The sequence below is a fragment of the Acanthaster planci genome, linkage group LG01, assembly GCF_054643075.1.
Source record: "Acanthaster planci isolate LZ-2023a linkage group LG01, COTS_SCS, whole genome shotgun sequence".
NCBI lineage: Eukaryota > Metazoa > Echinodermata > Asteroidea > Valvatida > Acanthasteridae > Acanthaster > Acanthaster planci.
In genome coordinates this window covers 28,413,829-28,437,068 of record NC_141777.1, presented here as the reverse complement: position 1 = coordinate 28,437,068, position 23,240 = coordinate 28,413,829, and the positions used below count along the sequence as shown (strand labels likewise).

At 40.5% G+C, this 23,240-nt stretch overlaps 2 protein-coding genes across 3 annotated transcripts in view; both read right to left on the bottom strand.

The window, feature by feature from the left end:
- The window catches only part of LOC110988912 (tRNA (32-2'-O)-methyltransferase regulator THADA-like), a 31,358-nt gene extending 29,416 nt beyond the window's left edge, over positions 1 to 1,942 (bottom strand). The window contains exon 1 of the mRNA XM_087142434.1: positions 1,822 to 1,942. Within this exon, the coding sequence (XP_086998560.1) occupies positions 1,822 to 1,852 (31 nt within the window). The 5' untranslated portion in view covers positions 1,853 to 1,942. The remainder of the gene's footprint in view (positions 1 to 1,821) is intronic.
- Positions 1,943 to 3,044: 1,102 nt separating this feature from the next.
- On the bottom strand, positions 3,045 to 22,844 carry haao (3-hydroxyanthranilate 3,4-dioxygenase). Of its 2 annotated transcripts, none has more exons than XM_022252870.2 (9): positions 22,435 to 22,844; positions 13,809 to 13,890; positions 12,499 to 12,582; positions 12,045 to 12,151; positions 11,170 to 11,303; positions 10,339 to 10,487; positions 8,942 to 9,010; positions 7,457 to 7,548; positions 3,045 to 6,161 (listed from the first exon to the last, which is right to left on the bottom strand). In XM_022252870.2, exons 1-9 carry the CDS (start codon positions 22,557 to 22,559, stop codon positions 6,077 to 6,079), a joined length of 927 nt encoding a protein of 308 aa, XP_022108562.1. In that variant the 5' UTR covers positions 22,560 to 22,844; the 3' UTR covers positions 3,045 to 6,076. The 2 variants fall into 2 exon arrangements, with proteins under 2 accessions (XP_022108562.1, XP_022108563.1); XM_022252871.2 differs by having other exon boundaries at positions 22,387 to 22,840.
- Between the last annotated feature and the right edge of the window lie 396 nt (positions 22,845 to 23,240).

Genomic DNA, 23,240 nt, shown 5'->3' with positions numbered 1-23,240 from the left:
TTATTTCACAATAACAAGTTTTAGGGGTTGCTGATGATCATGTTTGGAAGGATATTTCTGGAAAAAGTTATGAGTTCATCCACCAAAAATGAACAAAAACTACAGGATGAGTTACTAAGCATTTTAAATTGACGTGTTTCTCAAACACTTTGCAGTTCATGTTTTGCTCAGCTCAGAGCTGATGTTCTTAAAATCATTTCCTACTCCACTGTTGGTACATGCATATCCCATATCCCAGGACCATTGGTGTTGCCATAGTTGGGATATAACTAACTGGACAATGTCAGGTTAGGGTCATGTTATTTAGCGTCAATAAGCATTAAAGGGCGTTAACAAAGCGTAAACAAGTTATTCAAGTATATTTTTGCAAAACGTTTGTATTTATAATATTAATTAGGCTCCTTATTATCATATTCAATGTATCACATCTATCTAAAATTATATTTTGTGTGGAAATTTAAGCGACAAAGTCGGGCCTGGGCCCATCATCCTGAGTGCAGACATTTGAATCCATGTGCGTGCTTATAGACCATTCAACATCAGATAAAAATGGATATCGAATGATGAATTCTCAATGCAATGCGTAAGTACAACATACGCAAACATCAGTACGTCTTTTTTGAATAAGATTCACACGTACAGAGCAATAACACATGTTTGTTTACATCAATATTCCATAGCTGATTAGTTTAAAATGAATGTTTCCCTAACATTTGAGCAAGCTTAGGTCGTCCGATTTCATATGTATATCTTTCGATGGCTGTCTTTCGATGAGCAAGTTCAGCTAAATTAAAAAGTTGTACCCTACATTCAGTCAATGTTAAGCGACTTGACGGCTCTGGAGCAGCAGCTGCCATGCTCATCGGGTACCGATAAAACCCAATTAAACAAAAGTCAAGGCAAAATTCATGTGCAATTCATGTGGGTTTTTTGGCGCAGAGTTAAATGAAATGCTCATTTACTGATTGTGCGTTCAGGTTGTTCACGCATTGCCTTTGCTAATGTATCATTTCAGAATACAGACGCAGATATACAAATGGCCATACAAAAGACGTACAAAATGTCCAGTTTTCCATAGGTTTGTGCAAAACATGGATGTGCCCAGCAGGGCTGTACACGAGTCAGCGCTCTAGTTTTTATATATAGCTCTATGGAACCAACATGGTGCAGCAATATCATACCCATGGAAATGAGGCTGATGAAACACATTGTAGCCTACCTGCAAATCATTTCAAGGATGTTGGATGCGCTGTCTTTAGAGCTAGAGATAGGCATAGGCCTAAATTTGGAATGATTCTAGCCATTATTCTACATGAACTAGACTACAGGTTGGAGGCTGCCATTGTGCCCAAATGGTAGGGCCTACAAGTGAAAAACTTTTTTGATTTTTGTATTTCATGTGAAATGGGAAGGGGCCCCTTCTTTGCTTTTTTATGCTAGCTCCTAGCTCTACTGAGTGGAGTGTTAGTATTCCTCTTTTTCGATTTTGGACAGGATCGTCATACTAACATGACTAATGATCCCGTCCAAATTCAAAAAAGAGCAATATTAACACTCCATTCAGTAGAGGCCTATTCATAAATAATGCCCATGGGTTACATGACTGGTGACCCCCCCCCGCCCCGCCGGCTGCCCAAACCTTAACCATGGAGGTTTTCCTACCTCCATCATTACCACTCAACGGTATTGTCCGAAAATTGGGCAGGCGTAAGGTACATACATGTACTGATGTTGGTGGGCCCAACGTTAGCCCTTAGTTTTTGGCAGCATGAGATGTGCTGCAAAAATCATAAGTACACTGAATGCAAATGAACACTTTACATTTTATCTTCCTTTCAAACACTTCCTCCATAGCCCCTATTCGTCTTCGGATGACTTCTTCGACTGCAGCTCTGTCTCATCAATCATATTCATCGTGCACTGCACGTTCACGTGTGGATATTTTTATGCATGTTGACAAAATCGGTAGCTATTTACTGTTTTGTCTAGTAAACAAATCTTACCATGATTCCACAAAACAGCCGTCGGGCTTGACGTTTCGCTGAGCAGCAATATTCCCGCCTCCTCCATGGTTTCATAAAAATGTATTTTGAGGGGAAGGTATTCACTGATATTTATAATACAAAAAGGTTCATACGAAAACAATAAGACTGCCCATGGGCAGTGATTACAAGAAGGAAGAAATCAGATCTGATTTTGTGTGTGTGTGTGTGTGTGTTTTTGGGGGGGGACAATTTAAAGAATAAAAACCATGCAGACTTTTATGGCCTAGGGCTGAGGCTACATCTGGGGCCTTTTTACACAATTTTGAGGGGAAGGGAAATAAAAACAGACCACACAAAATAATTTACCTTTCTTTCATTGTTTCTCGAAAAATAGGGGGATCCTTATTTTGAGGGGAAATTAACAGCCCCCACTGCCCCCTCCCCCCATCTGCCTTTGGCCTGCTGAGCAATAACCAGTGTGTCTTGTCTTTCAATGGCTGGACAGGTGGTACATGGTGAGCTAGATGGGATTGAACCAGAGTTAATGTGTAGATGCTTAACTTGATGCACCCCTGTGTGGTGACCTCTTGTCCAATCTGCAATATTCATGGTGACCAGAGCAGAGGGTGGCCAATGGTAGTCTTCGCGTACCCTGTATATAATTCTTTCATACAGCACAGTCTACCTACCAGTTTATCATTTTTCTACTGGGGGGGCCGGAGAGGGGCCCCCTGGATCCATCAATGGGGGGGGGGAAGGTAACAACACACCGAACAAAATGTTTGAAGTAACCCTTATTTCCATTTTAACATAGTGCTAACTCAAAAGAACAGTTGACCAGTCCACGTACCAGCACTGTCCAACTGCCTAAAAACTCAAGTCGCAAATCATTCAGTCACAAGTCATGAGCTACTCAACTGAACTACGTCTTTGTTCATTCCAACACTTGCAACTTGGCCCAACCTCAACATGTTGAGAGTGATAAGTTATTTAGTTCTAAATTTATTTCCGAGGGGAGGGGAGAGGTAGACTGTATTCATGTAAAAGCAGAAACCAAAGTTTATTCCAAAACTGTTTTATTTCTTTTTGAAAGATCTCCAATTCTCCATATGAAAAAACTAAAACGATAACAGATTTGATCCACACTGAACTCCCTAAATACCCAATTTTGATGTTACCCATGTACTCATACAAATTACTCTCGGACCCTGAAGACTTTTTTCATATATAGCTCTGTGTATTTTCAAACTGTGATATCAGCTGTAATGACATGTATGTCTGCCATGAAGTAAGTCTCTTTTGTGAGTGGGCAAGGTTCTGAAGAGTCAATTTTACCTGCACTGCACCAGCCCAGGAAAGAGATTACCACATGCTGCAAGTGTGAACTTTAACCATTTCGCTTCCTCCAATGTGGACAGCTTCAAATCTCATTAGCTGCAACTTGCTGACAAAAAAGTAGACAGGTAATATTGGGTCTGCTCTTTTGATGTCACAGTTGTTTTCCCTACAAGTGGCTGCAAAAACTACAGTTGGCTATCAGTTCAAAAGTAATGAGAAATTCACAAAGTGTTGAAAGCCCATGTAGCTATCAGTTATATAATTTAAAGAGTAATGGGACAAATGTCCATGAAATCGAAAACCAACCAGAATCTGATATTTCTACAACTTCTGACTGACCATACAAGTTGCAGCCAAAATGAGAGTGGTCTATATTGTGTCTGGAACTGTACAGAAATGTGACAATTTGCAAATAATGAATGTTTTTAAATGCAGAGACACATCTGATTTTTCTGAAGTGACAAATGGAATGCACCATTCTACAAAGCAAAATGGAATGCACCATTCCATGAAGCAAAAATCTGTCACTAAATAAATGACAATGTGTCCAGTTTAGCTAGCATTTTACAAAAGCATTATCATAGTGAATAAACCCCTGGACGAAAAATCCCTAGTACAGGGATTTTGCATCTCAGTGGCATCTCTGTACCTGAACAAAATCCTACTTGAATAAATCCCAATATGAATCACCTACAATCTCAGAAGTTTCATTTGACCAGAGAATAGGGAGTTCAATTTGCCTTAAGATAGAACCTTCTGTTTTGGGGGCAACTAGGACAAACAATTCAGTGATCTACCAATCAGATGACAAGGGGTTTATTCAACCAAGACTTATGTTAATTCATTTGAATCCAAACTTCAAAAGGAAGGAAATGGTTGAATTCTTTGGGTGTGGTATGAAAACATGTTAAAAATGTATATTTGTTGGCAACCAGCATATGCATTATAAAAAGCACAGTTAGATCTATTTTTGAAGATCACTTAAGACACCCTGAAAGGAAAAGGTATTTTTGTGGTTGAAAATGTCAACAATCATGGAGGAATTTTTCCACGATGGATCACATTTTCCCACAACTACCAAACTAATAAATAAAACTTACATTTCTCTATTTTAGCCTGGTCCACAATATCTAAATAAAGCAAACAGCAAAATATAGCAAGAATCCAGTACTTCAGTATTCAAACAATCTGATATTAACGAACTGTTGTTTCAGCATTTCATGATTCTACTAAAAGTGCTCAGAGCAATCAAACAAATCAAGGAATATAATTATTTTTTTGCACGTAATAAAAGCAGCATCAAAAAGCAGATTTAAATTCCCAAAATTCAGAAAGAAAGATATTGTTTACAACAAATCTTATTTCAGAAAAAATGAAATGACAGAGTCATTTGGCTTAATATCAGATACTGCTGCATAATGTGTGGGAATAAGCATCATGAAGGTAGGCAGCAAAATTAGCAATGCTAAAATGCCCTTTCCCTCCTTATATCAGCTGAATTATTTGTTACTTATTTACAAGAAAATGGCAAACAAACATAGTAAAAAATCAACCAACTCTAGTTGAAAAATTAAAAAGCAACTTGGAACTTCTTGCTTTGATTATACAGTATATTTTTAAACTTTCTACATCTTGAGGTCATCATGCGATCTCTGAATTCCACTACACGGCTGTGTCTGTATTATGGCTACAACTTGCACGAGCCTACTTATTCGAAAATTTTGAAAACAGAATGCCGGCCATCTTCATAATACAACTAATAAACCCCTCCGTATGTTTCCTCAAAAAGACAGGATCTTTGTATGTATATAATAATTTTTTTGCTTGGCCTAATATTATAATCCTCCATATTCTGTACAAAATCCATTGCAAGGTAAGTAGGTATGTAGTAGTACTAAGCTTACTGCTTTCAATGGTGCCTGATGCCCCTTGACAGTCTAAGTATAAAGGAGGCTCAATTTTGATATTACAGTGGAGGATTTTAGAAAATTTAGGAAGGTTCATGGTATGAATATCTTGTTAAAAGGGTCCCTGATGAAGTTTTTCTGGGATACACTCTTAAGCAACTCTTACGCTCACCTTCAATGTGTGAGAACTAAATGATATTCCTTTAGGTTATGTGTATTAGAAAGTGCATTTTTTTGAAACATTGAAAATTGTCCAGCTTTTTCCAGATAACTGAGGATGCTGTTGCTGCCGTCATTCATGGAAGACATGATTCAGGTTCTGTGGTTTGGTTCAAATTTTCAAATTGTGAACCCAATATTTGCTCATTGACATAAACTTTGAGAAAGGTCTGCCCATTGGTTTGTGGCCATGTTCTTACAGAATAACTAAAAAAACCCAAAATTTAGGACAGCCCTTTTTGAAACAAATCGATAAACACTGAGGTTTCATGCCCAGGATAAAATAGTAGTTTTTCTCATGAATACAGAATTTCTCGTTGCATTACAAACCAACAAAAGACACCAAATACCTGTTTCAAAAACAAAACAAAATTGATATGAAGCTAGATAGAGACACAAAACCCCCTTCTCAAGGGATGTTACTGAAAAATACCATTTCGTGGACCCTTTATAAGAGTATTAAGCTAGTTCCCTCTTGATTTCTTCTTACATATGTATCAAAATGTATAAAAATCATCTACTTATTTTTCAATGAAAATATCTTTCATTCCCCCATCACTTGAGCTTTTATTGAGTTGATCCCTTTACATGTATATAGACCAACCAATGAAGTGATGACTTTCCCCTTCAGTCTTTTTTGACCAATATCTTCTTCCGTGGGTCTTGGAAGCACGCCAAACGCACAGAGTCCTTCCCCTGCTTAACAGTATACCTTAAGAAGTAGAGGAGAAAATACAGAAATTTGTAATTACTGTATTCAGTCGTTGGTCTTTATGGGTTCCAGGCCTCAGTGAAACAGGGCACTTTAACAATAAAGTCCAAGATGGCAACAGTGGACACTAAGTCTGGAAGGGAACTACAGTTGACCACCGGCCAATAGGCCCATGTACTGCTGATGTCGATCTTTATTTACAAGTGCACTTTCCAATGGAGCCAGTGGGGACCACGGTCCTCAAGGCACCATAGGAAAACACACACACAAGTGTGTATTTGCCTGCAACTGGGGACCCCCTATTGTTCCTCTTTTGTTTGTACTTTAACTTTTTTAGAAGACCACCCATATGTTTTGTACACAGTTGTCAATCGGGGACCTTCTGTCAATCGGGGACCTTATTGTCCTCTATTGTTCAGGGTCCCCAATTGAATGCAGAAACACACACATAAACACAGTGTGATGTCATCGGTACAGGGGTTTATTGCTTTTTGCCAGTGTGCCTGCGCAATGCAGTCCCACACAATTGAGCCCAATCAAACTAAAAACTCACATAATCACTCATATTTGCATCTCTTGTACCACGTACAGTCTGCCATCTTGTACAACAGTTTTCATGTCAATGGTTCCCTCTCTATTGAGTAAGAAGGCTATTGACAACCAACAATGTAACCATTTCCCCCGAGGCATGGTTCCAAATGCTTGAATAGACAGTTCAACACGTTCAACCATCCATCGCTCCAGTGATGTTGGCCAAACATGCCCAGTATTCAACCCAGCCTCCCACTTCAATTCTCTACACCAGCAAGGAAATACTTGTGCAGCAATCACACTGGGTGACTTCAGTCTAATCACTGACTTACTTTGCAACAGCAAGGCGGAAAGGGACCTAAACCCTTGAGTTTGTCATTAAAACACTGAACTGGGACTCAGGTATGCCATCTTCCACTCTGATCCATTTATCCAAAAACATAATTCAGACTGGTGAAAGTGATGTGATTCTCAAGTGAGATAATTCCACAGCCATGCTTGGTTTGAAGGCAGTCCCCTCGATGAACAAAAGAATCCTTGGTATTGTCTACTGTTTCCAGATTTATGAAAAACATACCTGCAACCAGAATTCTTTTACAATAGTCATTCCATAGTGGTAAATAGAGCGTCACTCAAGCTGGATGGTGTGGGTACCCAAGACTTGATCTCAAAGTAAGTAGATTGACATGAAATTTGACTGCAAAAAAAGGCAGGTAACCACTCCAAGCCTTCTAATTACAGAACTTTCAGTCTAATTTTCTTACTTGGTGTCCTTGGGAATCAGCATGCACTGCCGCTCAGTCAATTCAATCTTTTTTACCTTCTCCTGTCCAACAACGATTTCGGATGAACCTTTCTGCAAATTAAGTGATTCCACGTGAACGTGAGCATTGAATTAAAAAAATAAATCGAGAAAAGAATTTTAATTCAGAATTCTGATGCAACTTTGATCACTAGTGGAGAAAAAGACAGCCACTTTGATTCAAGATCACCAGATACACTGTCATTGGCAAGAAACATATTTTATGGAAGTTGTGAAAATATCCACAGTTGCAAAACCGCTAAGCCCTAAAATACATAAAAACTGACGGCAATAAACAATAACTACATTTGTGACCTGTCACCACAGAATTAGCTGAAAGTCAGAATTTTCAAAAATTAAGATACTGATATTTTTGAATTCTGCCGAAAAAGAGCTTGCCAATGGTAGTAGACGGAATACCTAGGGTAAAACATATGAGGTGAAAATGTGCATTATTCTAGCAGCTTTGCAAATTTGTTTCCGACTCTGTTTCAACATTTCTGACCAGGTACGAATAATGCTATCATCAAAATTGCTGAAAAATATTAAATGTTTAAATATCGAATGTTGTGAAAAACTTAAAGGAGCTAGGTTACTCTTTCCAAATATAACAAAACCCCCAAATTGACCTCCAATTCAATATTTGACTTTGAACCGTCAAAATAGGAAAGAGCAGAATGCAACTTTACGCTCATTTTGTCGTGATGGGTCACATTTATCTTCAAGCAAACTTAAATCCTTGATCTTGCCTGGTCAATCCACATATGCTACATATTAAAATAAAAGTCTATATTGCACTCTGTGTATTATGCAATTCCAAAGGTAAGGGTACTCCTGCATTCGTTATGTGAAATGATTCACAGAGCCATACAGTTCATGGTGAACTCAAAAGTGGTACAAGAGCATCTGATGGCATTTTGGTTTGATGGACATCTTCTGTGTTTCATATTACAGTGCATCAAGTTTGCTTGAAGAGACACACTACATTATTCAGTGTTTAATGAGTGCAGTGGGAAATTAACACGAGCTACACGAAAAGTCAAGTCAATCTAATTGATATACATGCAAGGGGATGAGAGAAAAGCCAGGATAAAATTGACCATGTTGATCTATGGCTTCAGTCTTTGTTGCAAACATCATCTCCTCACACTCCCTAAGCTTTGGGTGATGAGCAAAGAAGTCTAGTCTGCTAATCTAATGGACTCTGGGATATGGGATTCAAACATCTGCCCGAGGCACAGACTAATCTATGGGTACTGAGAAAAGAATGCTGGGCTGACACCTGACAGATAAATTTTGGGATACGAGATACAAATGTCTGCACTAGGCACAGCCTAAACGATGGGTGCTTGGCAAAGAATGCTAGGGTTATTGTTTGAGAAATCATTCGTGCAAGACATACACATAAGTCCTTCAGTCCATTTCATTATATATCTACAGCACTCACCAACTGCCAAGTCCATATCTCAGCTGCCTCACAGCCTCCGACGTGATCCCCTGGTCCATACACTGCAATCTAATAAAACACATATCAGCAATACATGGATTAATGAAAACAGCTGCCCTACAAGAGGTAGTTTATGTGAATCAGGTACCAACACTATCAGTCTTCAGTATGCATCCAAATTTGGAAGAAATAAGCTTGGTACATCATATTACTGTAAGATCTTGTCCTTTCCAACTCCAGGCACTTTTGCAGCAATCTGTGTTCTTCATACTTTCTGATAAATTGAAACACCAAACCTCCTGTGGTGTAAAAGTAATCAGGCTTGAACTGACAAAAAAATTGAACCCGGGTGTGGAAGTTTTTGTCAATTCATGAGGGTCAACATCAACAGTGGTGTGCATTTACCAACAGTAGAAGAAGCTGGTGCCCAACTGAAATAAAATGTGGGTCCCCACATGAGCAACATCAAAATTCAAGGAAAAATGAAAAGTATGTAAGAGATTTTTTTTATATATTGGAAGTTTTGCCCTTCACTGACAACACTGTATAGCCAGTGTTGTCCAAGGGCTTGTGAAAAAATGATTAAGCACATGTGACAAATACATTTCAAATAGCCAAATCGGCCTGAACAAAAAGGCTCCAGGACCTTTGGTTTCAAAATCTGAATGACTAGTTTATGTATGCTCACATTGTTAGTGGGCAATGAAAATGCCTGAATTACCACACCAACTTTGAGATCAGTGCACCCTCCCGGTCTCCCCGAAAGAAATGTACTTGGCTTTTGGGAGCTTGTCCAAAAGGTTGAACTGCAGTTGGAACATGGACACTGCGGTTTCACAGGTCCTTAGCAACCAGCCGACTGTCCACTGCCAGTGCCAATATAGTTTGCACCATGAGGTAAAGAAATGTAACGCTTGGTGTCACCCGCTAAAATGCACATAATGGTACACGCACTTTGGCATTCCACGTAGCCTGGTTTTTATTTTGAATTTTCCCCACATAAAATCTTCAAAACCTGTCCATTTTAAACCTGGTATGCAAATGATATTCTAAAAAAAAAACATCAGACTTCAGGCATACAAGAACAATGAAAATTCACTTTCTGAGGGATGTTGTATGCTTGTGCAGAGTTGGCTAGAGGAGAATGCAAAATTAACTATGCAGTAATTTGAGGTTTACCTCAAGGTTTTACAGGGCTTTTTTAGGGTATGTTCAGGTAAAACGTCTATGTACTGCCTCTTTAATTCTGCAATCTCCCCACACAAGTACGTACCTGGTCCAATAATTTGGAACCGGTTTTGACATCAATAGTGAGGTACACAGGTACGTGTCTCTGGTTCTAATGCCCACACACACACATCAAGTAAAGTTATATGCCCAATGAGATGTGAACCAACCTCAAATTGATACTTGTCTCCAAAGACCTTCTTGAACCCTTTCTCTTGGATCTCCTCCTGATGTTCATCAATCCAGCCCTGGAGAGAGAACGGAGCCTCCACCTCTGTCTCGGTGTCCAAGGTCACAGGTGGATTTTCCGGGATGGTCCCTAAGAATGTGACCGGTGACAAATGGTTCACACTTCTGAAGCTTTCTAGGGCGTGGGGTAGTAGATTTCGCGATCTTGGTGGCAAGTTGATCCGAATGTCCCTTGTTTTGAAATAATTCAACCTTACAAACTTGAAACTCGGCGCCAAGAGAGCATGACAGGAAGTGTGGGAATCATGTCTAGTGATTTACATGTCTCTGCACAAACTCATCGACCCCCGAAATAATTTGATGCTTACATCTTCTAGATGTTTCAATTTTTTATCATCATGTATTATTTTTTTACGGGCGTGGCTTTTCTCCGGGATGCCTAGCTCAGGACACACAGCCATATGCCTTTGACTTCAAATACATATCTTTGTTCTGCAGGCACTAGTTATGGAAATGGTCATGTGAGGCACATGTGCTGTTTTGGTAGAGCAAAAACACAGGCACAAAGCTGGCAATAACTGCAATGCTGCCAACATGGATCCAAGGAAATGGAACATACATGTACAACCTCTGAGGGGTAACTGATTGGCCTTTCTTATGTCACATTAGAACATCAGGTTGTCCATTATGAAGATGGGTGGATAGTGTTCAAACATTTGTAGTGTATTCTCTATAGATCCATTTTTATTCTGCAGACTAATACAAGGTTGAGCAGTGTCAATTTTCTGAGTGGGGTTTCTTTGTAAACACACCTGGAATGGGTTTGCCTGTTTTGTACTGCTCTGAGGCAAAGTACTCCTTGATCAACGGGCCAAGCTGAGTGCCAAGGTCCACACAATGAAACCAAACTTCATACAGAGACTCTGTGGTTCCATCAATGTAATACCTAACAGAGACAAAGTTGAAAACAGCAAAATAGGGCAAATCAATTTGTGGGCCAACCACTCCAACAGCATACATTTAGCATAATGTTGAAAGTCATCACTACTGTGTATCCACATCATGACTACAGCTAAGATTAATATATCTGTCCATCCCTTCCACGTCAAAGTTAAAACCTGCCTGTCCACTCCAACTCCAACAAAACTTTCCAACTGGTATGACTGGTGCTACATGTATCTCGGTCCAAGCTTTTATAAAGCCCAATGCATTTGGAGGAAATATTTAAGGTCACACTATCATAACAGAATTACCCATGACAGAATTACCAAGACAGGCGAAAGCTCTTTGTACATGCACAGTGCCATACATGCACGAACCGAATTTGGAACATTGACTCTTTTGAGTAGGCCACAACCGCTCTGTCTGCTGTTCTTGCATGGAGTCTACACAGGGCCGATGATTTAATTAGCTCCATAGGACCACTGGTAACCATGCGATATAGCAAATATGGCCACACACTTCATGAAAGCCATACGCATTCCCCCAGAAGTACCTTCCAGTCCTTTCATTCTAATGAAAATTTTTCCATTGAAAATTCCAAGTACTTTCTGACCTCAAATTTGATAAGTCGGGGGAGCAGACTTCTTGAGTTGTTTATTGCCAGGAAACTGTAGGCCATTAAGATTACAAATGAAGATGGATAAGATACATTTCACATTGTTTCTGCACATTTTCATCAATATACCTCAGGCCGTCCTTTTCGTCTTCACTGCGTTCGCGTTCCAGCACCAAGCCTACGGTGTTTTCTTTCCTTTGTGGGGAGTGGGGAATGCAGGCTGGTAACAGAAAGCACTGCAAAGAATCAAGAAACTGTGCATCAGTGCATCTCAATGGATTCAGCGCAAAGATTCTTGTTCATTGTTCACAGGCGGACAAAACTGGATCTTATAAAAACTGCTAATCGGCGAGTTGGTTCTTCTGGCACAACTAAGGAAAATCCAGGCAGCTGAGCAAAGTGATTCTGTTTTCACTTGCTAGCGTTATCAGCATACAGAATAGACCTGTAACACAATGTCACACTTTGTTTACATGTGCACGATCCTATGGCAGTGACATGGGACTGTATCATTTGAACTTCCCTTGCCCTCTGTGAAAGTCCCAGAGAGCATACAGCTCATGTGCAATAAAGCAATACTGACCTCTCCTTCCTTGATGGGAATATCTTTGTGTTTTCCTCTTTCTACAATCTTCAGGCACATGTCTCCCTTCTCCATGAAGAAAAACTGTACTGACACAAGCAACAACAGAGTGTATAAGTAATTTACATTTTCAGAGAAAATACTGTCTGACTGGAGCATTCCTGGACATGAAAAAAGTGGGTTCCTTTGACACGAATATGTTTAAGGGAAAGTTCAACGTGACCAAGTGGCCAAGGCAAATACAGTCTGTACACTATCAGACTGCATCGTTCCTTGTATTCCCCACTTTAACCACTTGCTGACAGTGCTGTTACGGGCTGAAAACAATCACTTTGAAAAACGGCAAGATACAGTAGCCTACTTTTGCTAAGCGCTTCAAGTGGGACTGAGAGAGGTCTAAACTTTCTTAGCAGCAGAGGCTCCTTTGGTCAGAACTGCACTTTGCTGGTTTACAAACGACTATGAAATGCATGCGTTGAGGTTACATCGCTACCAACAAAAAGAACATTCCCAGCCAATATGGCTATTTTAACCGTTGACGAAGTCCTTCTGCTCCAGGCTGATCCCAATACTGCCAGATGCTTCAAGCACTCATTCACATGAGTTACTTGAACAGTATGTTTGAAGCAATATGTGCTCCCTGCCACTTCAGGATGCGATGAGTGGCTGAGTTCACGTTCAACAAACAGTCCGCCTCCACAGACTTGTCGGACTTTATGTAGTTGTACAAAACAAACGGGGGATTAGGGTGTTCCAACATCAGCCGCAAGCAAGCTGAGGCACACATAGCTGTGCCTGTGTCAGCCAGATCATGTTTACACATCCTCCGGTGCAAAGTGGTTAAAAACTGCGACCCAAATCACAGCTGCATCCAGCCCCACTTTCACACTGCTCACTCCCGAGGCCATTTGCTAGCGAAACCTTCCCGATACCTCCAAAAGCCTGATATGCAGCAAAGTGCATCAAGAAGCATCGGGCCCGGTGCAAAGCAGCAGTGGCTTAGCTCTAACCTTTCCCAGTTATGGTGAATAAACCAGAGGGCTTTTAGGATTCTGACCATAAAATTAACAAGATTGTGTGAAAAAAATGATCAGGTTGTGCTTCACAGGTGGTCACTTATGCACACCTGGGTGCCGCAATACGGGCGATTCACAAGAGTGCGCCTCCAAGAGTTTGCAACATGTTGACCGATCACAATGCAAATCTGTCGACCCAATCCGACAGATTTCGCGTACTGTGACAGGTCAACGCATTGCAAACTCTTGGAGGCGCAATATTGTGAATCGCCCATATTGTCAAATAATCTTCACCTCTTCCCCTTCTTCAATGTGGTAATCTTTTCGCTGGTTTGGTCCCCCAACAAAGAAGGACTTCATCTGGCCAGCACTGTGCCTGCAGTAAAACAAGACATTGGTAACTGGTGATGACAAACAAGACATTACACACACACTAACTACTCTCATGCAAAAATTGTAATAATTTTATAATAATAATTGATAACACAGGCCCTACTACATACATGTTGTGCCAAGTATGCTCAAATGCACTTTATAAATGTGCTGTAGAATGATGATATTAACCCAAAGCGCCTGGGCCTGCCCTTTTGGCTAGGTTGACCCTCAGTCCTTCAAAATCCTTCAACTGCCGGCCCCAATGGAAAACTTGAATACAGCCTCAATCCACTAAAATCCTCTGACATTTCCTGAATGTGTTCTGTGGTGGGGTGCCTACAGCCTCAATCCACTAAAATCCTCTGACATTTCCTGAATGTGTTCTGTGGAGGGGTGTCTACAGCCTCAATCCACTAAAATCCTCTGACATTTCCTGAATGTGTTCTGTGGAGGGGTGTCTACAGCCTCAATCCACTAAAATCCTCTGACATTTCCTGAATGTGTTCTGTGGAGGGGTGCCTACAGCCTCAATCCACTAAAATCCTCTGACATTTCCTGAATGTGTTCTGTGGAGGGGTGCCTACAGCCTCAATCCACTAAAATCCTCTGACTTTTCCTGAATGTGTTCTGTGGAGGGGTGCCTACAGCCTCAATCCACTAAAATCCTCTGACATTTCCTGAATGTGTTCTGTGGAGGGGTGCCTACAGCCTCAATCCACTAAAATCCTCTGACTTTTCCTGAATGTGTTCTGTGGAGGGGTGTCAACAGCCTCAATCCACTAAAATCCTCTGACATTTCCTGAATGTGTTCTGTGGAGGGGTGCCTACAGCCTCAATCCACTAAAATCCTCTGACTTTTCCTGAATGTGTTCTGTGGAGGGGTGCCTACAGCCTCAATCCACTAAAATCCTCTGACATTTCCTGAATGTGTTCTGTGGAGGGGTGCCTACAGCCTCAATCCACTAAAATCCTCTGACATTTCCTGAATGTGTTCTGTGGAGGGGTGCCCATAGCCTCAATCCACTAAAATCCTCTGACATTTCCTGAATGTGTTCTGTGGAGGGGTGCCTACAGCCTCAATCCACTAAAATCCTCTGACATTTCCTGAATGTGTTCTGTGGAGGGGTGTCTACAGCCTCAATCCACTAAAATCCTCTGACATTTCCTGAATGTGTTCTGTGGTGGGGTGCCTACAGCCTCAATCCACTAAAATTCTCTGACTTTTCTTGAATGTGTTCTGTGGAGGGGTGCCTACAGCCTCAATCCACTAAAATCCTCTGACATTTCCTGAATGTGTTCTGTGGAGGGGTGCCTACAGCCTCAATCCACTAAAATCCTCTGACATTTCCTGAATGTGTTCTGTGGAGGGGTGCCTACAGCCTCAATCCACTAAAATCCTCTGACTTTTCCTGAATGTGTTCTGTGGAGGGGTGCCTACAGCCTCAATCCACTAAAATCCTCTGACATTTCCTGAATGTGTTCTGTGGAGGGGTGCCTACAGCCTCAATCCACTAAAATCCTCTGACTTTTCCTGAATGTGTTCTGTGGAGGGGTGCCTACAGCCTCAATCCACTAAAATCCTCTGACATTTCCTGAATGTGTTCTGTGGAGGGGTGCCTACAGCCTCAATCCACTAAAATCCTCTGACATTTCCTGAATGTGTTCTGTGGAGGGGTGCCTACAGCCTCAATCCACTAAAATCCTCTGACATTTCCTGAATGTGTTCTGTGGAGGGGTGTCTACAGCCTCAATCCACTAAAATCCTCTGACATTTCCTGAATGTGTTCTGTGGAGGGGTGCCTACAGCCTCAATCCACTAAAATCCTCTGACATTTCCTGAATGTGTTCTGTGGAGGGGTGCCCATAGCCTCAATCCACTAAAATCCTCTGACATTTCCTGAATGTGTTCTGTGGAGGGTCGCCTACAGCCTCAATCCACTAAAATCCTCTGACATTTCCTGAATGTGTTCTGTGGAGGGGTGCCTACAGCCTCAATCCACTAAAATCCTCTGACATTTCCTGAATGTGTTCTGTGGAGGGTCGCCTACAGCCTCAATCCACTAAAATCCTCTGACATTTCCTGAATGTGTTCTGTGGAGGGGTGCCTACAGCCTCAATCCTTCAGACTCCTCTGGCCATTTCTCTCATTACGTTGAGGCACCGAATATGGTATCCTGGAGCAGTATGGAGGATTTTACACATACATGTACATGTACATGTATGTGGGCATGAATTAATGCATGGCTTAACATAAACAACACAAGGTCTAACCCACAACCTTGAGACAATGCATCCTTTGCAATCAGCACGGCAATTTTGCCATGCAGCCTCAATCCTCTAAAAAAATCCTCCAAAACCATGTGGAGGATTTTGAAAGGATTGATGGATAGGGTTAACAAGGTCCAGCAAGTGGCATACGAGGGTGCCTGAGACAGCTGCCAAATGCATCTACAAAGGAGACAATGAGAAACAGTTACAGTTTTAGAAGTGGAATGAAAACCCCAGAGAATATAATTCTAGGTGAAACCCACAGAATCAGGTAGGGACTGAAAAGCCAATCCACACGTGTGGACCGAGCTAAGAATCGAACCCAGGCCGCAGAGGTGAAATGCAAGGGAAAAAGCCACCACGCCAACCTGACTCCCCAAACTGCTTTGAAACATCCTGCTTTTAAACCTTTTGTCACACAAAACAAACCGATGAACAAAAACAAAGCAATAGTGACATGGTTTGTGGAGACACCATGTGATTTATCTCTTCCATAAGCAGGTGTCGACGTTTCAAACAGCTTGCTCTGTTCGTCTTTAGGAGAATGTATGGTTCTGGCAGGAGAGTGGTTTATTTAGGTTGGCTAGGGATTCTGTGCAGAGAATCACCTCGTTGAGGCGTGTCATACTAGTTGCAAAATGTCAGTTCATTCCAGTCAGCGCATCCTCCACGAACAGAATAAATGCGCCTTCTTTAAAGTACCCCTTAAGATCTGCAACACGATTCAATCTCAATAGGACCAGTTGGAGCCCTTGGGCTTCAAAAGGCCCAACTTTTTTCGGGAATTTGTCCGTTCTACTAAAAATATTACCTGAAATCTATTCAAATGGCTCCTGTTTTCTTTCTTTTCTTTTTCTTTTCTGTCTCCCTGTTGTTTAAAATAACACTCTGGGGGAATAGTCTTAGAACCCATCCTTGTATGAAAACAGAGGGGCCCTTGCCCACAAAGTACTTTGACAGAGATGAGAAACAAAACATATCTGAGGACAGGAAAGTAGGATGAATTCTTTCCTGACAGGCATGCCTACCATTTTAAAATATGTGAAGGATCACATCGTGCCAGAAAATTACAAATTGTTTCATATCAAAATGCACACTATCCCCTTTAGTGTTTGTAAAAGATATTTTTGCCGAGTATGTTTTAAAAAATTTTTTTACAAGTGACTTCAAGCTGGGTTGACGAGCATTCCTGATTTCAGAGAAAGATTTCTCTTTTTATCCCGAACAATGTGTACAAGTATTACTTTTCACCTTCACTGTAATCTTTGATTCCCACTGAATCCCAAAGTGGGCGTATTAGACAGGACTATTTGGAGGGATGAATTCTGAGGATTTTGAACGGGGTACAATTAAGCTATTTTTAGTAAAATGAGTAAATGGAATGGAAACCCTATGGAAGGTAATTATACTCTACTATCACCAACCATGTCCAAATGTTAAACAAGGCCATTTGTAGAGTCAAAGTTACTCAGACTAGGGGTGTCCTGAAAGTAAAAGAATGCCAATCACATGCACACTCGTGACAAATTCACACCTGTCTGTGGAAGACTGCTTTGCTTTTGAAAAGGGAAAGCACATACACTACTACAAAGGTAAGCCAGAACCATGCCACTTAAACATTTATAAATACACCATTACATTAAGATGACTTTCACATCAAACTTGTAAGCTATCCCATCCCAATTTGTATAAACATAAAACGTGATGTGTAAGTGGCAGTTTAGAAAATGCCTTTAAACACCACCCATATGTATATTGAAGGCCCAATCTACTCTGGATAATGCTTTCCCATAAATCATTTGGAGGCTAGAGGTTAGCTGGCCAGTCCTCAAGGTGGTCTATGAACATACTTAGTAAAACTCCCCTGTGAACGGTGAAGTTCTTGGCCATGTTGGCACACTCTCCAAAGTTTCCAGTTGTACACAATTACCCGCATGTCGAGCCCTCATCAACATTTCAAGATTTTGATGTAATATTTGCCGGTACTTTTCCACTTGATGGTAAGAAAAACTCCTTTTATTGTTGTATCATGTTTAAGATAGATGCTTATTATATTAATTGTTTATTTCTGGCACAATGTGGTATTTTAAGAAACAGCATCTGAGTTAGCATTTGACCCAAACACTGAACTTAAGTAGTGCATTGTGTGTCATGTAGTGAGACTTGAGGTGGTTTATTTTCTGTTTTGTTGGCTTTTTCGCAAGTTGCAAAAAAGACATTCTTTTTGTTCTTTTTTTTGGGGGGGGGCTTTTTCGCAACTTTGTGAACAAGGCTTTATTTTTGTTCTGTTTTTTTCAATTCTCGTCTTCTTCCTCTGCTCAATATCCCATTTAATTTGGGCACGTTTTTTCTACACACGACTTTAGTGCTTTCACATCTTTGGATCTTCATCAAACTTGTACCAATGAAGGACCCTTATGCGTAGATGTGTCTAGAACAATTATGTCATGATGACATCATCAAGTGATTTATTATTGATTTTTCAATACTCATTTCAGCCCCATTGACTTTTTACACGTTTTTGAGGCACGATTTTGGGTACTTGGCGATATTCAATTGTCATCCAAGTTACAGCCAGGAAAGACCCTGAAATGAATCATTGCCAAAGTTATGACGTCATGATGACGTCATCACCATATTTCATATTGATTTTTTAATATTTATTTTTTCCCAATAGTTTGTGTACACGTTTTTCTACTTAACACTAGTCCTTTACTTCGGCTCAAGATTACTATAAGAACGAAAGAGAAATTGGGTACTTTACGCTCTGTTATTTGATTTGAAATATGCCTACGATTCCAAATATGAAGTAATGTTTCATAAAAATTGTTCAATTTAAGCGCAAATCATGTGACATGGACTTAAAGGAGCAGTGTTTCTGCAAACGAGTTTATAGCCCATTGACTTTGTACATGTTTTCAAGCCACAATTTTGGTAACTTCGCGATGTTTGAACGCTGACAAAGTGATTGCCAACAAAGACCCTGATGCAAGACTGATATAAGATGGATGACGGCATGATGACGTCATCACCTTATTTTGTATTGATTTTTCAATATTTTATTTTGCCCCAAGTTTTTCAACAGGCACACTTCGCGACGCTGGTCAATCTGATTTCATGTCTGTGCACACTCATACTCCACCACGTAAAGAGGGTCCCAGAACACATGCGTTATCACGATATTATCAGTGGTCACGTGACATGAGATTAAAGGTGGAGTTTTTCTCTGTAGGATTGTACAGTTTTTGCACTACACACAATTATCGAGCTTAATGAGTGGGTAGTCCTCAACCTCGACCAAGAATTACTACCAGAATGAAAGAGAAATCAGACTAAATTTTCTCTTCCGTTCGATTCCCAATATATCCAAGAGTCAGAATATCAAATAATATTTCATAATTTTTTTTCCGTTTAGACGCAAATCACATGACATGAACTTAAAGGAGCAGTTTTTCTGCACACGTGTTTATAGCCCATTGTCATTGTACGCGTTTTCGAGCCACAATTTTGTTTACTCTGCGATGTTTGATCGTTGATAAAGTGATAGCCAACAAAGACCCTGACGCAAGATTTATATACAATAGATGACGTCATGATGACATCATCACCTTATTTTGTATTGATTTTTGAATATTTTATTTTTCCCCATAGGTTTTGTACACGTTTTTCAACAGGCACACTTCGGGACGCAGGTCAATCTAACTGATTTCATGTTTGTGCACACTCACACTCCACCATTTAAAGAGGGTCCCAGAACAAGTGTGTCATCACGACATCACCAGTGGTCATGTGACATGAGATTAAAGGTGCACATTTTCTCCACAGGGATTGGACATCGAGCTTAATGAGTGAGTAGTCTTCAACTTTGACAGAGAATTACAACCAAAAAGAAAGAGAGATCAGACTAAATTTTCCCTTTCTATCGATTACAAATATAGCCTGGAGTAAAACTATCAAGTAATATTTCAGAAAACGTTTTCAGTTTAAAAACAAATCACGTGACATAGGTTCAAAGGAGCAGTTTTTCTGCATGTGTTTTTAGCCCATTGATTTTGTACATGTTTTCAGGGCATCATTTTGGTAATTTAGCGATATTCAATTGTCATCAGAGTTACAGCCAACAAAAAAGTCTGATACAAAACACCAATATTATGACCTTGTGATTTTTTTCTTGATTTTTGAATATTTTATATTCCCAACATGTTTTTTTTGTTCCACAGCCAGTCTCCAGCAATTTTCTTGATCTGATTGACTGTGTATTAGGTGTGCACTCTTTAAGTCCCCAAACTAGACAGGGTCAAAGAACAACATTGTCATAATGACGTCATACGGTGTTAGCCGACATAACATTAAAGGAGCAAACTTCAAAGCCTTATATCTCCTGAAGGACATGTCCGATTTGGTTGAAACCTTGCAGGTACCGGTATCTAGCAGGGGAAGTGCAATAGAAAAAAACTGACCTCATGTGGTGACGTCATCATGTGACCCGTCACGTGACATTAAAGGTGCACTCCTTCAAGCAATGTATCTTGAAAAGTACTTGTCTGATAGGGTTCAAACCTTGCATTTATCTTGAAAGGGGAGGGCTTCAAACGAATAATGACTTGATGTGATAATGACGTCATCAGAAGACAAGTCACGTGACATTAAAGTTGCACTCTTCGAAGTACTATATCTCGTGAAGTACATATTCGATTTAGTTCAAATCTTGCAGGTCTCTTGAAGAGGAGTTTTCGACAAACATTGACCTGATGTGGTAAGGACTTTGTCATGTGACTAGTCACGTGACATTGAAGGTACATTCTTTACAGCCCTATATCTCGTGAACTACATGTCTGATTGGGCTGAAATTTGGTAGATAGCTAGAATGGGAAGTGTTATAAACAAGGTGACATGATGTAAAGGGTGCAAACTTTAATTCCTTGTATCTTCTAATGTCCAAAAGGGTTCGAATATTGTTATAATGAGGTCACCAAAAACGTTGGGACTTTGGGAACTCTTGAATAGATGCTTGAGTAAGAAGTGAGAAATCTAAATGTGGTATTATCCCAAATGAAGGAATGCCCTTTTCTTGAGAAAAAAAAAAGAAAAGCCCTTTGCTCTGTCCTACAGATAGACAAAACCTCTAGTTTGGATTAACAATGCCCACAGAGCTGCCGTTTTGAGTATATGTACTGCGTTATAATATAATAATATATTTACAATTAATATTTACAATTGTGTTTTGTTGATGGTTTAATTAGTACTCTGCGTCAGTAAGTTTCTGGCCTTCTTACGTTGAATAATGCTTTCTTCATTGGCTTTCCAAGAGTTGCATTTAAGATAATCTTTGTGAATCTTTGTGAATGTCTACTCCAGAGTTTCGATCATTGCTGATTTTGTTCCCTTTTTTGTACACTTTCATGTTTTATGGATTTTGAGCACCTATCAATCTATAATGTTAACTTCGATTGTATTTGTGGTCACTCTTGTTGTTTAATTGGATTCCTAGGGAGCTTTGGTCTTTAATTTCTCTAGATATTCCCATGTGCTTTTAATTCTCAATAAGCTGTCCTCTAGATTTAAACATTTTTTGTGTATTTTATATCTCTTACATGTAGTTTACACGATGATTTTGAGCTCTGAATAACACCAATGCTTCAAACATCAGTAGAACCTGGCGTCTGAGTTTTATGATTGATCAACCAGCCGGCCAACCAACTCGACGGCTGTTCCATGTCAAGACATCTAAACTGCTGCCAAAGTTTTGGAATGGCCCTTTGGCACATGAAGTATCTTCGCTCAGTCCGTGTACCGTATGTCAGTCAGATATGTGAGCTTGAATGGGTGAAGGCAAAAAGACTGGAAAATACCAGAGCAACGTGAGTGAAATCATTCAATAAATGGCGCTAAGAAAGTAGAGCAGCTAAGGATCATCTCTGTGTGCAGAAGAAATTGTGCCCACGATGATAAGTGGGTGCGCCGAAAATTTTCAGTACGTTGACACAAAATTGCTTATACAAATGTGTGGCTAAGGATGGAGTGGGAGTGAGAATCCGTGCCACACTGGTGGGGCTATCTTCCTGCAAGATAAGTTCAAGTAAACCTTTTGTGCATTTATTGTCATTAAATCCAAATAGGGCCTAATGAAATATGTCCTCTGGGACAGTGGTACTCGGAGGGCGCTCCACACAGGCCCTGGCAGTCTAGAATAACGCCCCTAAAGAGCCTCAGAGTTTTCAAAGAATACCTGGTGCATCTACCGGTATACGCCTGTAATTCAGTGCTGTCAACTCACATCATTTTGTTGCACACTGGAGGGAGAAACCATTTCTTATTCTCCTCTAACCAGTCATCCACATTGTCGACTTGCACCTGGTCAGCCATGTCGCAAATAATAGTCCACTTCGTACACGTTGGCATAGGCCTACGTTGTGTTATGTGTTTTGGCGTGTGCCTAGAGAGCTAGCTAGCCTAGCCCAAAGATTGTAAACACTCTTTTGCCTAGCCTAGGCCGTTTTCCAATATTCAACTTCGTCTCCGTCTCAAGCTTCGTCCCCCAAACCAATCCCCGATCGTAGGCCTAAAGCATTTAAATTACACTGGATTACTGTAATTTTTGCCTTTTTTGCATCTTATTTGATGTTTTGTGGCACTATTAGACTAAATTACTGCGCTTACAGCTTCAATGTCAGCTAGTAAAAACAGTTGAAGCCCAAGACGGATCCGATATTGATTGAGTATTGGAAAACGGCCCGCGCCAAGCGTAAGCCGCCTGCGAGTGATGGCTCTGTATCATCAACCGATAGAGGGCGGTCACACTCACAGATCGCGGCGCGGCCCGAGGAAATAAATTCCCAGCATAGACATCAGAGATAAATCCCTATTTGGGTAAAGGGCGTGGCCTCTTCAGAAGAGGTCACATTGCTAATTCGTTGATCAAAAAAATTTATGTCCAAATGCAATCACCACCCATCATATCCTACCCCTGTTTATGCTGAAAAGCCTGGTATAGTTACTTCAAAGTCAGGGCTTCCCCTAGCAATTGACAAAACAGCAAAAATTCCAGCCGGACTGTGTGTTAAAGTGGCTCCATGTGTTTAT

What these genes read in the sequence shown, in the direction of transcription:
- haao (XM_022252870.2), bottom strand. Translation starts at nt 22,559, where the DNA reads ATGCCAACGTGTACGAAGTGGACTATTATTTGCGACATGGCTGACCAG. An exon ending in ACATTGAAGAAGGGGAAGAG is followed by an intron (nt 12,583 to 13,808) that starts GTGAAGATTATT and finishes GTGTCAGTACAG; the next exon opens with TTTTTCTTCATGGAGAAGGG. An exon ending in AACAGGCAAACCCATTCCAG is followed by an intron (nt 10,488 to 11,169) that starts GTGTGTTTACAA and finishes TCACATTCTTAG; the next exon opens with GGACCATCCCGGAAAATCCA.